Source organism: Zeus faber (genome assembly GCF_960531495.2).
Source record: "Zeus faber genome assembly, chromosome: 17".
Lineage (NCBI taxonomy): Eukaryota > Metazoa > Chordata > Actinopteri > Zeiformes > Zeidae > Zeus > Zeus faber.
In genome coordinates, this window is record NC_137204.1 from 16,574,182 (window position 1) to 16,591,471 (window position 17,290).

The following is a 17,290-nucleotide window of genomic DNA, read 5'->3' on the forward strand; positions in this document are numbered from 1 at the left end:
ACCCTCCTTCCCTCCGGATACATCTCCAACACGTACAGATTTAATATCGAACACAAAGACCATTATGGATTTACAGTATGGTTCACTTTAATACCCAGTCAATAAATAAATTGACTGGGTGTGGAGTGGTTCAGATTGAGTTTCACTCAATAGGACTTTTTTTTTAAATAAAATAGTAATATGAAATAGTAATGATATAATAATAATAATAATAATAATAACAATAATAATAATAATAATAATATTAATAATAATAATCATCATCATCATCATCATAATAATATAGTTTAATATTAGAATAAAATGAAAAAAATCTGCCACATTGAAATTGCAATGTGGGAGATTTTTTTCAAGCTTGTAAAACAATTCTAATGAACGACTGATTTCAATCCATAAATTGGGATGGTACAAGGTTTTTATTTCACGAGGCAACATGATTTGGATGAGACTTTTATTGATATTTTGTATTATCTAGAGAAATTATTATTATTATTATTACGATTTTAATAAATATTTATTTTGATTTTATTTTATTACGAGAGAGAGTCAATTAAGTCATTTCGACCCATTTTATCATTGTACTGAGTAAAGTGTGGATTTGAAGTAGATTATACAGTGTCCCATTACAAGAAAACAAAAAACCAACAGTGCTATGAACCCTGCCACCCTCCGGGCTTGGTGAAGCGTTACGTCTCCTTCTGATCAGAAAGTTGTTACGTGTTGTTGCCGAGGCGATGCTGCAGCGGCGGTCTCCGTCTCCGGGGGCAGAGTGGAGAGTGGAGAGCGGAGAATGGCGCGGACGTCCCACGCAGTGAATTAGTCACTACTTAACCCTGACACTTCCTCCTTGCCTCTAATTACCCTCCCTCCCCTGCCAGGGATGAAGTCCTCCCTCAGAGGGGGGGGTCGGGGGGTAATTATCGCTGGGTTAGAAGTGGAAGTGGCACTGCCCCCCCCCCCCTCCGATCAGCTCTTTTGGACGCTCCCAAAATCCAAACCACATCCACTCTTATCTCCAAACCTTAAGCTGCTAATTACAGCATAGCCCAAGGAGATGGGTGGCGGTGGTGGAGGTTTTTGTTTTTTGTTGTGTGTGTGTGTGTGTGTGTGTGTGTGTGTGTGTGTGTGTGTGTGTGTGTGTGTGTGTGTGTGTGTGTGTGTGTGTGTGTGTGTGTGTGTGTGCGTATAGGAGAGTGTGTGTATTTATCTGTTTGCTACCTAACGTCTAGCCCTGTTGGGGTCCCCCGCTCGTTTCTATTGGGACTTCTGCAAAGCAGGGCCATGTCAAATCTTCAGCCGTCCTTGGCAAAGTGCTACTCAAAGCCAAATAGTCAAAAAAGTACGGCGCACTTTGCAACACAAACTCACTTGAAGGACTCCCAAAGGAATTTGTGATAACCTGCTGTGATGCCGCAATCATATGTCATCGTGTGTAAATGCCAAAAATAGGCGACAGAAACGTTAATTTCGGCACTCAAAGTTTCAGCCCTTGCCAGCTATTTGGCGTTTACACACAGCTCACATAGTGCGCCATCGCAGCGGGTCATCACAAAACTAGCAGGGGACCCGGCGGGGAAACCGGACTTCCATGTCCTTAAAATGATCACGTGATTTGATCATTATGATATTTACAAATAATCATAACATATTATAATGATTTATATCATATATTTGTATTACTTTTATTGTTGTTTTATAAATAACAAAAAATAACAAATAACAAAAATATGTATTATTTATGTATTTCTAAATATATATATATATAGATTTTTTTTTTTATATATATTTATTTCTATTTATATATATATATATATATACATACAACATGGGTCATATTTTTGCAAAAGACATCCTCAGATGAAAGTGGAAGTTCATATGCACCGTACACCTATAAACATAAATATGTAATAAATAATATATAATCAATAAATAAAAGTCTCTAGGGTGCGTAGACATGCAGACCTCTCATCAAAGTGACTGGTTATGAACCGAGTGGGACTCATAACTTTAACTATAACTTTAACCATAACTCTAAAAACCCCAGGGAGCGAGGGAGGGCAGGCGGGGGGCAGAGATGAAGAGCAGAGACGTGTGCTTGGAGAGCTGACGAAGCCCCTGATTATTTCTCACCTTGACACCGACCTTTCTGTCAGCGCCACCCCTTCCCTCTTTCATACGGACACCCCACCCTTACCCCCACCGCTCGGCCCCGACATCTCTATTTCCATCACACAACCCCACACACATACACACACACACACACACACACACACACACACACACACACAGACACACACACACACTTCCTCGCTCGTGTACTTTTCTGGCCTCTTTTACATTTGTCACCCTGCCCAAAAAAAATATGTCATCCTCTCCGTTGGGTTCTGGTCCTGTCTTATCTGTTTTCCTCTCTCTCTCTCTCTCTCTCTCTCTCTCTCTCTCTCTCTCTCTCTCTCTCTCTCTCTCTCCCTCTGCTGAATTAAACATGGCCTCTTGATCAGCCGTTCCCCCCGTCACGCCGTCTATAACAGACAACCTCTCATAACAAGCCCTTAAACAAGTGTCGCCCACTGTGCGTCTCCTTTGTACGCTGAAGAAGGACCTGATCAGCGTCGGGAGACATTGTCACCCAGCAGAACAATGATCCTCTTCTTTTTTCGCCCCTCGGAACCAATCAATAGATCAAAGCCAGATACAGTGCCCGTGTGTGACAAAGGAAAGGAGTGATAATCACAAAATAGGGGCGGTTGAATTAAAGAATAAAAGGTAAAGTGGAGCTGAAGATGCAGATCTGTTTGGATGAATGGTTGAAAGTGGAGGGTATTATAAAATACCCGAGGTGCGAGGCCATCGGCTGACGGTCTGTGAATTGATTAGAGAGCGGATTCATTAAGCCGGTGGAGGATGTGTCCAATTACAAATGTGCATAATCTCCTCAAACAAGGGGCGTATTGTGCCATAACAAGCCCGGAAATTAATTAGGGAGCGCCGTGGCGTTTAACATGTTACAGCCAATGCTAAGTGTAAGGAAAGTTATGAGCTCCGGGGACATTTAGTTCCGTTTTGTATTGTCGATTGCTGAGTATGGGTATGGAAATGGGTCGATATTGTAGAAAAGCCTGATAGTATGTGATGTTTGAATTTATGTGTTTTATTCATATAATTCCTAGTATTTTACAGTACAGATAGTAACTTTTATTTGAAGTTGAACTTATCTTGTTTTTATTGCGGTTGAGGAACATGTACAAATAGTGGCCACATCTATTTCCTTTATATATTTGTTTAATTGTAATTTTGAAATGTATTATTATTATTATTATTATTATTATTAGTAGTAGTAGTAGTAGAAGTAGTAGTAGTAGTAGTCGTCGAAGTAATATATTTATTTATTCATAAAATGTTATATATATATATATATATATATATATAACATTTTATATATACTGTACATGCTGTATATATTGTATTTCTTGTATTTCCAAGCCCTGTTTTTCCTACGGCATGACAAATTCCTTTTATAAGAAAATGCAGTCGGCAAAATAATCCCGTTCTGGTTCTGGTCCTGAAGTCAAAACGACAACAACAGCAAAACGAACGGAGAATAGGGCCACATAAAACCCCTCTACTCCGAACGAGTGTTATTTTTCACTCAAATCTGGGTTCTATCGTCTTTGCAGATGTTTATGTAAAAACGAAAAAAAAGAAAAAACAAAGAAACGCCGCATAGGTTACCTAGGCGTGATTACGAGTCAATAGGGTGGACTCCATTCCCCCTGATCAATGAGGGAGGGCCACGGCATTTTCATAAACATTTTTATTTCTAAATAACAACCTCCATCTCCAGCGACTCCCCTTCGATTACAGTGCAATACTGATGATTCCCGAGCCTTTAAAATGCATTAATGATGGGCCCCCCTCGCCCCCCGCCTCCCGCCCCGCGAGATTTGCATTTATATTGGATTTCTTTTTTTTCCGCTCACTCGGCCACAGGAGAACTTTAGAGATGGATGGAGGCACGTAAACAAAGAGTGAACGACGAGCGACACGGCGAGGGCGTCATCTGAGGAACACAACGGTGGACATGATGGAGAACAAGCGGCGGAGTGAGCGAGGGGATGTCGAGGTTCGCCGCTCCGTGGATTCGGCGGCGAGGGATGGGAAGAGGCCGTCTGATCAGCGCCGAGCGGGAAACGCAAACCCATGCATATCATCGGGGTGTGGCGCGGGAGGAGGTGGAAAAAAAACAACAAAAAAAAAAAACCACCACTCCAGAGAGGAAGATTGCCATCGACTGCGACATGTTGGCGGTGATTACGAAGCCAAAAGCTTTTCAATCATTTCCTTTGAGGGACGAAACGTGTCGGAGGGGAATCGCTGTGTTCCGCCGCAGTGTGTGCTGTTTTTCTCCGCCCTCGCTTCCTTCCCGTCACACTGACCTTTTCAAGTACGTGAAGAGTGACGGGATGAAAGTCTCTGTGTGTGGCTTCGGTCTAAACGCATGGATCCGAATTCGATGGTCGTCGCGATTCAAGCGTCGTCAACGCGACAAGGACAGGTGTTGAGACAAAACTTTATTTTACAGTGCATCAAAAGTCATGGATCTACACAAACTCTGAACCCCAGAAGCCAGTCGTAAAATGTGATTTCTACGTTATGTACCTCTAAAGATGCCTCGGTGCATCCATGGAACATGGAAAACGGGCTGTGCTCTAAGGAGTGGCGTCATTGGGGGCGGACGTCTGGGGCTTCAGCCCCGAATGTTTTGTGAATAGTCCCTGATCTAAAATAGCCCCGCCGGGCCGGCTTTTCACTCCGTGTCTTTCGATCGGTTTGCTCTTGTAGTTTTCAATAAAAATTCCACGAGCCAGCCGAAGAGGAGCAGTACGCAACGTACTGCCTGATGTCCGCACTATTTAAGATTCAAGATTCAAGATTCAAGATGTTTATTTGTGACATACATATACATACAAGCATGCAGATATGTAGTGAAATGAACGCACCCGGAGATTATGCACAATAAGTAGCTAGGAACAATCACTAACTAATTAACTAACTAACTAAACTAGCTGATTTCTAAAACACAATTCAATTAGTAAATAGAATAAAATAAGAGTAGCAAAGGGTAATATACAAAGTAGAAATAAAGGGAATAGACAGTTTACAGATATGTGCAGTAAAGTGGCATGTGAATTAAATGAGGAAGTGTGTGTGGAGAAATACAGTAGAGTATGCAACAGTACAGCACAGCAATACAGTAACCCCGAACAGAACAGCCATACAGCACAGTATGGTATAACCCAGTACAGTGATACAGTATGCAGTACAGTATGCTTGTCTGGATGCTCTCCACTGCGCCAGAGAAGAAGGGCTTGAGGATCCTCACCGAGACTTTGAATTTCTTCAGCTGCCTGAGGTGGTAAAGACGCTGCCTCGCCTTTCTCACCAGTGCCTTTATGTGTAGTCCATGTTAAAAGTCCTCTGTGATGTGGACTCCCAGGCATTTGAAGCCGCTCACCCTGACGACAGAAGTCCCATTAATCATCAACGGCCAGTCGGATGGCAACTCTGCTGTTGAAAGCTGAACTGTAGTCAATACACAACAATCTCACATAGCCCCCCTTCTTGCCATCCAGATGCGTGATCGTGGTGTGCAGTACCTAAGAGACCGCGTTGTCCGTGGGTCTGTTCGGCCGGTATGCGAGATGCAGGAGAGGGAGGCGCAGATGTAATCCTTAATCAGCCTCTCGAAGCACTTCATGACCAACGAGGTGGTAGTCATTCAAGCAGGCTGGAGAGGCATTCTTCGGCATAGGGATGACGGTGGACCTCTTGAAGCAGGACGGGACCACCGACTTGGCCAGGGAGGCCTTGAATATTCTAGTAAGCACAGGGTGACTAAGCCCAGATATGTCATCTGGACTCACAGTCTTCCTGGTGTTTACACGCATTTACACGCGTGGTCCTATTTCCCGAAAGCAGGGAGTGAGCCGCCTTGTGCCCGTTCTTGTACGGTGTGTAGCAGTGGTCCAAAGTCCTGTCTCTCCTGGGGATACACATGACCTGCTGATGGAAAATAAGGGGAACTTTTTTTAAGGTTCTTCCTGTTAAAGTTCCCAGCCACCACCACAGCTGCGTTGGGATGTGTGTTATAGTAGTAGTGGTAGATAGTGCTGTGTCGGCGCTTTTGGTAGAATATAAACGGCTGTGATGAAGTAGAATGGATGGCATGAGATGGTCAGCTCCTCAGGTTTCGGCGAGCAGGAGTGGGAGAGAGTCTTGATGTTGTTGAGGTTATACCAGCTGCTGTGGATCAGGAGGCAGACGCCTCCACCCTTGGACTTCCCCGACTCCCCCGATCTGTCTCAGGCAGAGGACACAACAGTTTCTTGTGTCCCGTTGGAATCTGATCCTCGCCCGAAGGTCCTCCATCTTATTTTCCAGGGACTGGACGTTGGCAAGAAGGATGCTGGGCAGAGGTGGACGGTAAGCTTGTGTCCTCAGTCTGGACCCAATGCCGCCTCACTTCCAGCGGTGCTCCCATGGAACAGCGACTCCATTGTTTCCATTTATATTTATATTTGTATTCCGCACTGTCTTTAATATTATTATTTATTTATCCGTGGGAAGCCAGTGCTGTTTAACCCTAACTTCTCATTCCCTTGTGTGTCATCCCAAAAATGTCAATCCATCCGTGTATTTTCATCTGTTGTATAGATAAATTGTTCTAAATATTTATATTTTACTATTGTAAAATATTTTGTTATTGACTGTGGCAGACCAAGGGGCGTGGTTAAGCCTCGCGCTGCAGACAGCCGCACACCTGCCCTGAATCCGCCAAATCAGCGCTGATTGGTCCGACCCGGAGCAGGAAGATTCCTCTATGTTTGTCGGGTCTTGCAGTGAGGCGTCAGCGTACGGGGGGCTTGGCCGACATCCCCGAGCCAGCCGCAGAGGAGCCGCACGTAACACGCTGCCTGATGTCCGTGACATTGATAAATTTACATGGATCAAGAATTTCTTTGGGGGAAAATTTAAAGAAAAAGTGTAAAGGTAATAATCGTTTCCATGCACGCTTGGCCTGTACTGTATGTTGATGCTACAAGGAACAGTACAATAATGAACTTAAAAAGTGAAGCTTCGGTTGTGTTCTTGCATGTAGGATAATATTTAATATGATTTAAAGCTTCATACCATACACTCCTTATCTATACATTAATTTGAATAACTCATCAACTCGGCTATGTTCATAGATAAACGTGTGGTGATATAAACATACAATAAATTCCTTAGAAATTGCTCTATGGTCGCCTAAGAACGCCTGACATGCAGCAGATAGAACGCTTATTACTCCAGATGACACTTGAAACTTGACTTGGATTTGACCGTCAAAGACTGGAGACTTACTTGGACTTGCAAGAAATGATTTGTGAGCATCTCCGACACATACCCGCACGCACGCACGCACACACACACACACACACACACAAGCACTTGTTCTTCTATGATGAAGACCTAACTGTTGCAGGTATATTAAGAGTAATTATTGTATGTCAAGTGTCTCCTTAACCGTCTGGGTAATCTCTTTTTTAAAAACAAAGCGGGACTGAACGCTTTTGTCTTTTCACAAATCTGATTCAGCCACTTTCCACTTCCCATCACGTAAATCATCAAGGCAGAGGAAGAGGAAATGAAAGCCTCCGGGAAAATTTACAAAAAAAAAAAGGCAAAAAAATTGCGATTCCGCACTTTAGAGTGGGACATATTTTTCTTTATTTTTGTATTTTATGTTTTTTTTTTTGTTTTTTTTTATTCTTGATTTATGTGTTGGCAGCGAGTGAGATGCAGCATGGAGCCAGAATCGGAATCGGTGCGTCATTTTGGTGTTTGCTGCCATAATCCCATGCAGTGTTCTGATTCTTTAAGAACAGCATTCACATTGTATTCATGCTAAATCCATGGAAATACATTGTCTCCACATTTAGCACACGCAATAATGACTGAGCTGCAAAATGCACATCCCCTTCTAAACAAAAGTTATTTTCATCCTATAGTCATGCAAGCAGGCCGAACAACGGCTTCCATGGAGTGGTGAAAAGGTTGCCTTTCTGTGCGTGACTCTTAAGAGATATTTGTTCCATTTTCCCAACCTTTGTTCATTTCCGTTTGTTCCGTCGGTTCAGTTGGAGTGACTCCAGACTCCCGTCATTTAAAAGGTTTGTTCGCTACCAAAGAATTGTTTGTGAGTCGTGCATCACTACCTCAACTGTTCAATTCAGGATGTGAAAGAACACTACATAATAGGAGATGATTTGCATACAGTGGTTATAAAACGATGAATGTAGTTATACAGTTCTTTCATTAATAATAGCATCCGTATTGTATTTATGCTAAATCCATGGAATTACATTGTCTCCCAATTCACCACAAGCAATAAAGCCCCAGCTGCAAAATGCACATCCCATTCAAACAAAGCCTACAGTTCTGCAAGCAGACCTAACAATGGCTTCAAGGTGACGATGAAAACTTTTTTCTCTTTTTATTTGGAGATTCGGCTCTTCACGAGTGCCTCAGTGAAAAAAATATATATATTCTTTCAATCATCTGATTCTTTGTTTTTGTTTAATTCCGTTGGTTCAGCTGTTTCAGCTGGAGTGACTCCCGACTCCTGAGTCACTTCAAAGGTTTGCTGGCTATGAACGGAAGTCGCGCAGCACCACCACAATAGTTCAATTCAGAGTGTAAAAAGCCCAACATAATAATATATACTTTACCTGCAGTAGTTATATAACTATAAATATACCTAAAAACACTTTGATCTTCGACATTGAGTTGTGGAGGTGGGGGGTGAGGGTCAAATTTTTACCTTTATTCCCCTGCATGCTCCTTGACAGCCCTCAAGATGTCTGTCGGATGTGATCACAGATCCTCACATTACATTTTTAATGAGATGCAATGTTTCTGTTAATTAATTTTTTGCAAGTGTTGATGACAAATGTAATTGTCTTGTCTCTTGTCAGGAGCAAAAGCGATACCTTGCATTGACGGCTGAATCTGATGGCCCCAATTGTTCGATAAGACACACACACACATTGAGGAAAACACTCTTTCTGCTCTTTCATAAATCGCTCCGGCATCCCAAGCCGAATGGGGATCGGTGGGATTGGGTTTCAAAAAGGCACCGTCTCCACCCTGTCAGGATCCACATTATGCAAATGAATTGTTTACTGTTGGTGCGACAATATCAAGGCTCCCCAGCAGGGAGCAGGAGCTGTGGCAAGCTACCAAGAGGCCAGAGGAGGAGGAGGAGGAAGCCACGTTTGAAACATCGCAATAACTCTGGCTCGCTCTCTCTCTCTCTCTCTCTCTCTCTCTCGAACACAATATATATGCGCACACTCACACTTTGAGAGCTTAGACAAAGAAACGTCTGGAATCAAAATGCATGGATGAAAAACAAGGCTTCCTCGGTGTCTGTTCGCCGTATCTTTTGAGTCACCGCGAGGCCATTTGAAATTGTAGAGCAAACAGAAGCGGATGTTTTCTGAAGCCTTTATAGGAGGAAAACCAACAACACAACGACGACGTCTGCCATTTTCTAGATTGCAACTCCATCGAGTTATTACAGATAGATTATTGACTAATGCATCCGGCGATGCTTAATATTATGTTTTACAAATAGCCTAATAGCTACTGTGGAGGCAAATGGAAACCTCGCCATTATGTTTGTGAATGGAATTATGTCCTCACATCACTTCAAATTGTTCAGCTCGCTAAAACGTCTCCAACGTTGGAGCGCGTTTCTCCGGAAACGTTTATTTTCTTCCCTCCTGAATTTCGAACCCAGCCATTGTATCTCGCTGTGATGCTGCAGGATTTCATTTATAGTCTCAGTCTCTATCTGATGCAGCCTGACATCGCCAATGCGTATTAGTCTGGAATCTCTCCGTTCTTTTTAGAATTCCAAGGGCCGTTACCAACAGGCGCAGACCAAAATGTCTCTGGATGCGACTGGGTAGAAGTACAACCAATCAGAGCATTTGATAAACCTACAACCAAACACTGGCTCCAGAGAGCCAGTGTTTGGTTGGAGATTCGTAGGCAAGTGTGTAGGAGACACCGTAGCTTCTCCTACACACTTGGAAGGGGAGGGTGAGGGCACTTGGTTGCAATCTGCAGTCCGGGTCCCGGTTTGGGGCTTTGAAAATGTGAACGAACCGCCCCATTTGAATGGACCTACAACCAATCAGAGCAACGAAACGTTTGAAGCACACGTTGCTAACCCGCTGGCTAAACCCGCCACATATTGGATAAAACGTTGTGATTGGCCCCACCCGGGCGAGGGCGGCTGGAATGCGATCTGAACAGGAGGGTTGTCAGATGTATCTGCCAGAGCAAATAAATCACAAGCTTGCAGATTCGTCTGGTTCCCTATATCTGATGTACCGCTGTTTTCCGCTTTTTAGTTACAAGGCGAACATCAATGTATTATATGTTTAGGGGACACATTTTTGGAGCTTGGTTTTACATTGCATCTGATTGAACATTACATTACACATCATTTACTGTAACATGCTTTTGTCCAAAGTGGCCAGTGGATTGTTTGAGTATTTATTTTCCACAGTAAATCCTGAACATACTATATACCTACATCAACTCAGCCGGTTGCAGCTAAAGATGGAGAGTTCTTATTTGCAAGCCTTAAGATAGACATGAACATTTTGTTTATCGATCATGTCATTTGCCTTGTTGTTGTTTTTTCCTCCAGTGGTAAACAATGAGTTGAATATACGTGGATGTAATTTGCTAAAGCAGAATTTTGTCTTTTATTTACCGATAGGTATGTGCCACGGTGAAATACGGTGGGTTTGAATTCACACAATCCTGTTTTTTGAGGTTAAATGCACCCGCAACGGACAATGCAGCACGATGACATGTTTGAATGATGAAATAACTACAGCCTGCGTGTGCCTTTCTTGAGCTGTCAGGGTTTGGAGTCTATTTCCACAGCGTCTTTAGAAAATAAACCAATTTTCATCTGAAGGGACGCTTCTCACAACAGGTATCTATACCAGACGTAATTGCCTGAGCGAACGTATCGACAATATAGGAAGGATTTGCGCCCAGCGGGAAACGGCCCAAATAATCCATAGTGCCAACGATTGGCAATGTCACTCAAAGCACATCATGAAAACATAAAATTAAACACAATTTTTATTATTATTATTATTTATTATTATTATTATGATTATTAATAATAATAATCATAATAATAATTCATGCCATAGTAGTCAGTACCGTACCATTCATACCACCATATTTAATTTAAAAATGTACTTGGGTTAAAATAAAAAAAAAATGACTAAGATAATATAAAGATAAAATAATTAAATAAAATAAAAATTACAAAAATATATATAATTAAATAAGATAAAATATTAATAATAATTTATATTTATAATAATTATATATATTATTGAAAAAAAAAAAATATATATATACATATATAAAATATTCAGGACAGAATTAAAACATTTAAGCAGTCGGGTTTCTTTAAATCGGTGCGTGGTGTGGTGTGTGCCTTCAGCGCCAAAATGACGTGCAAGGAAGTGCTGAAAACTCACCTATAAATTTTATATCTGGTTGTAAATCCTTGGCGGAATCTCTCCACAAAGGAGAGGTAGCTGCGGGAGTGGTGGAAAGGCCCGCGGTCCGAGATGAGCCAGTCATACTGCTTGGCCACATGCTGCTCAGCGGCCGCCGGGTCCTGGCGAGAACACCCAACTGTTATATGGTCCCATATAAACAGGAAGCAGATGACCTCGGTAAACCTCCAGTTCATGCTTTTTTTTAAGCCGCTCTCTGCTCATTCTCGCTCCATTCTGTGGGGACCTGATGGGAAAGAAGACCAGAGGGGGAGAGGATAAAACATATTACATTGCATCGGTTCTTCCGAACATCTTTGTGCCACGGCATATAGTACTTTTTACAATTAAATAATCACATGCCACACAACTATCCATTAAAAAGTCACAAAATGCCAGAAACCCATGGAACTGTGCTTATAACAGCCTACTTCGTAGTTTGTCACGCTAGACGCAAACGATTCGTTCGTAGCGAACAAATCGTTACCCTCAAACTCAAACGACTCTTTACTCTTTATTGAGTGGCTCGTCAACATCCGAATCTGACGACCACAGAGCCACTGTTCTGCCGGAACAGCTAAATTAGACAAATTAGTGCAGCCTTGCAATTTTGATCTTGCAACACAAGAGCTAGTTTCCACTCTTTATGTATTTTAAGCGGAATTTGAAACATTTTTACAGCGCATCCGGCGGGCTCAGTGGTTGAAAGACGGCAAGTACATTTACCGGTAGTCATAGTATCCAACCAACTGTATATCGCAGCCAGAGCCACATCCGTGAATAAGTAAGAATAGAGTGAAAGTTCCGAATTCTTAGCTCAACGTGGTTCTAATCAGGGTGTCTGCAGGTATCAGAGTTAGTAGAGTAACACTATAAATAATAAAACTATAGTAATACTATAATATTATTAAAAAAAAGGAGAGTAATACTATATGACTCTCTTAAGACAAGTTGTACGACTTTTTTTTTTTTTTTCTCGACAATTCATGGTATTGCAACTAAGTATAAAGGTGCGAGCTATACTGTATATGTGGTTAAGGCCAGATTACAGGAGGTCAAAACAGGGCTCGGCACACGCAGACAGCCCGTCGGGAGCACCAGGACATTTCCCGGTGGCCCGAGGGTCGTTTTGGCACGCTGTGAACAGTCAACTGTTTCGTTCTTTTTTTCTCCTTTATTTGACAGGACAGTAGTTTGACAGGAGAGTGGGGGAGAGCGAGGGGATGACACGCAGCAAATGGCTCCGACTCTCACTCACTCACACACGGCGTCCCCAGCGCCAGCGAGAAAGATGGCGCCGTCACGTCTCTCGGCGACGAGATACTTTATATAAAAAATAAAGAGAGAGGCACTTGCCACAGACGCAGCTAAATGCCGCAAAATAAGCGACATGTTCATGCCAGTAAGGAACTAGGTCAGTCAAAAACACCAGCTAAAAGACACACACACACACACACACACACACACACACACACACACACACACACACACACAAACACACACTCACTGAATTTGAACGTATGCTACAACTGTGTGTGTGTGTGTGTGTGTGTGTGTGTGTGTGTGTGTGTCTGTGTGTGTGTGTGTTTTTGATACTTTTGATATGTATGATGCTTGAATATAGGGACAATCATTTGAACATTTGTACATCTGTATGTGCATATGTGTATTGTATTCCTCGTGAGTTTTTGAGGGTGCAGCCGTAGCCATCGGCATATCTCGAAAACTCAGTATTCAGATTCAGGCTATTTGTTGGTCAGTCCCAATTTTTTGTATTTGTTTTGTAATCTGGATAACTTTCCTGCCAGATGAACGTAGTGGATATATTTGTGGCCAACCAGTCTGGATTGCGTTACATCAACAAATATGAGCGGTCTGGTGGTTTCAGCGAGCAGGATGGCCTGGGATGGAGACAAATTCCCTGCCTGAATCATTGTTTCGGTCCGCCTTGCGTCTGGTTATGACCTAGGTGATTCTTTGGACTGTTCGAAGGTATAAGGACAAGAATGGGTTCATCTAGAACATGTAAGGTAAGTTTTTCGAAAAACAAAAAAACATTTGAAGAAGCAACAAGCAAGGGGATTTAAAGTGGACCTATAATGCTCCCTTTTATACAAGTTAATATAGGTCTCTGAGGTCCCCCAAACATGATGTTTTTCTGATGAAAATACCACTCAGGTTAAGCATTCTAGCAATTCTAACATGCCTCTAAATTCCTGAAGCCCTGTTTCAGTAGGTGGAGCCACCCTCCTGAGGCCACGGGTTCTGTGAGCCAATGAGGTTTGAGCGCAGGTTCCCGGTTCTGTGAGCCAATGGCCTTTGAGTATGGCTTCCGGGTTTCGTTCTATTGACTCCTTAACGGTCAATGATCTCACCTTCTCAGTGCACCAAACTCTGTATCTGAACAAATCTGAGGCGAGAAATAAAGGATCCAGCGGATCGACCATTTAAACAAATCCTTGACGATCTGACGTCAACTCGTGCAGAAAAGTAGAAAAAACCTTTGAGAACAGAGCGTTCAGAGCGTTCTGTTAACCGCGATTATTTCTCGTTAGTTTACCTCGTTATTTGACACTTTGGCCACGTCTGTTAAGAACATCCCACATTGTAATCTTGTATATGACAGAAAATAGGAAAAGCATAACAGGTTCACTTTAATGCAAGGTTAAAGGTTTTGCCCCCTCTTATTGTTCTTTTGTTGTGACACACTTTGTATCATTATTATTTTTTATGACGGGGATATTGGGCCCTCCTGTTGTCCTTCACTTTTCGGATCCTTCTCCTCCATACTAACGAGGGATGTCGCCCTTTTGCCGATGAGCAGGAATTACACTCCTGCTTGTTCGGCCTTCTCCTCCTGCAGACTAATTGGTGCCATGATAAGTTCAGACAAGGTTAAGAGGCTGCTTTATGATATGTTATGACATTCCCCCAGCTAATGCAGGAGAACCGCAACTCCCCCAGAATATAAATTGCTGGTGGAAAGAAAGATTTAATAAGTCACACACTAATTACATGCGCTTTTTCCCATACAATACCAAAACAGTAGATTTGGGGTTAAAGCATATAATGGAACCTTGCTCGGGTCAGTTATTTATCGCATTTATCACAAAATGGTGCTGTAGAAAATTTATGAAGCCACATAATAACCCCGAGTTGCACAGATTGCAATTGGGATCAATATTTTAGTGACAAGGTTAAGATGAATTCAATAAACTGTAGAGAATGTTAAAGTACCAGTCACTCGAAGAAATAAATTCCAAGAAGGTTTATGGACTACTCATGATAGTACAAGACCGATGCTACATCTTAAAACAATTCGCTGAATGGACACCGACACTTCAAAGTGTATTATTGTTTACATCATGAGGAGCTATGCTAATATTTTGTAATTTGTGGCTCATGGGACTTTTCAGCCACCACCCCGATTTTTTGTCAGCAAATGACCAAATGTTCAGATATATATAATAGGGCTGTCAAATTATTAAAATAATTAATAGCAATTAATTAAGATAAATCGTATTTTACACAAATGGTGCCCTATAAAACTCCTATAAAACTATGCTGTTCATACATTCCATATCAAATTATCCTAAATTATATAGCAACAGTGATATAGAACACTCATCAGTAACTGACAGATTACATAAATAAGAACAATACAAAAAAAAGTTTCATTTTTTAATGGCCTAATAAAAAATATCTGATCATCAGGAAATATGACCCACTTATCGGTGAAATGGAGCCGCTTAGTGACTGATAAGGAATCCATTCTATCCATAATTGCATTTAAGAACTTTGGCCCCTGGCCGCAAAGCCCCCCACAGTGTGTGTGTGTGTGTGTGTGTGTGTGTGTGTGTGTGTGTGTGTGTGTGTGTGTGTGTGTGTGTGTGTGTGTGTGTGTGTGTGTGTGTGTGTGTGTGTGTGTGTGTGTGTGTGTGTGTGTGTGCGCACTCTATCACATTAGTGCTACTGTACGCAGAATTCTTTCCCCTCTTCACGCCATATTAGGCAATAACACATCATAAAATAGCGGGGAGAGTTTAATGAACCTAATCGTTTCCTGTAAAGTAGAAGAGAGAACTATTTGATTACAAAAGCTGAAGTACTCACAGAAGAATCGCAGTACACTCCACTGGGCCCTCACACCAGCCACGCTCCAGATGACACTTGTTTAACAAGTTAATCATTTGGATTGGGTCAAAGGAAAATACTATTGTAGTATTTATGAGCTGGTTCAACCACCTGCTCAACAATCAAGGTTTTATTCATGCTTTACTTGAATGCATGCGATGCGATGCACGCGATGCATGACACCATAGCGATGGAAGACAAATCTTTTGAATGACTCGGGAGTCGTGAGTCACTCCGGCAAAAGAGTAACTTCAGCCAGTTTGAGTCAGTCGTTCATACCAGCGCGTGAGCGTTCCTTTCACAGCTCAGAGCCGACTCTTCCGTCTCTTATGCGCCCAAAGTTACACCAACTCTATCAAACGCACCCAGAGTCTAAATATTGGACACATCTTTTAAATGAATCACTTATGAAGAGTTGAATCCCTGAAAAGAGTCAAACTTTTCATCACTTTTTTACAGCGCTGTCACTGTATTATTCGTTCATAGTGCTTTTAAGATGCTGTCAGCTTCATAAAAACATAATTCCATAAAGTAAACTCCATTATGATCATGTTCTGAGTCTGTTGCAAAATATATATTCAACCACTATATTCACTATATTTATTCTCGTCACAGGGCATAGGGGAATACCCTACGGCGATTACAAATAATGTATTATGTGCACTAGCAGTTTGAGATGGCAAACATGTAGTTATATCATCATTCATATAAATATTGTAAAATGTTTCCTATTTTACAACGATTATTTACTAGTGATAATCTTAAGTATTGCATTTTCAATACAAGTGATGTAGTGACATTTGTAATATGCTTATATTGACTATGATACAAAAGTAATAGTTAGAATGACATATGTATGAATATTCAAGTAAAATATTTATATTATCTCAAAATGTTATATATTAACTTACTAACTCACTACTAAATACTTTTTTAATTAATTAATTAATTAATTAATTAATTAATTAATTAACAATTTCATTAATTTATTTATATATTTATCTTTGAATTTATTTGTTTTTTTAATTGTGTATGTGAACACATATGTGTACGTATGTGTAATGAAATCTATACCAGTATATTCTAAGCATATGTTCAATTCTGTATATGATGAGTACATCAGATCTCTAAATGTAGGCAAGTTTATGATGTTGATGTACTTTGACGGCAAAACTGATGGTTTGAAAGAGGGAAAAACAAGGTAAAATTTGGAATATTCCTCCATTAACCTCAGATGCTGGGGCCGTGCTAGAACAAGACACCGTAATTTAATGTTCCGCTTTAAGTTAATTAGCTGAGACTAATATGAGGTTAGCTGTCAAAATGTAACAATAAATCATCTAATGGAGGTTGATGGGGAGGAGGGGACTCACAAGTGATGCTGCTCACACACACACACACACACACACACACACACACACACACACACACACAGGTTGTACCATATTACAGTGGAAAATATGAATCATCAATAATACTAATATTTCAGTTATTTTAGTACTTATCCGCTCTCC

The 17,290-nt window shown here is 41.4% G+C and overlaps 1 protein-coding gene across 1 annotated transcript in view; it reads right to left on the minus strand.

Moving 5' to 3' along the window:
* brinp1 (bone morphogenetic protein/retinoic acid inducible neural-specific 1) overlaps positions 1-11,839 on the minus strand; it is a gene marked incomplete at its 5' end in the record, with an annotated part of 86,581 nt that extends 74,742 nt beyond the window's left edge. The window contains one exon of the mRNA XM_080017906.1: positions 11,622-11,839. Within this exon, the coding sequence (XP_079874032.1) occupies positions 11,622-11,839 (218 nt within the window). The remainder of the gene's footprint in view (positions 1-11,621) is intronic.
* Positions 11,840-17,290: the final 5,451 nt, after the last annotated feature.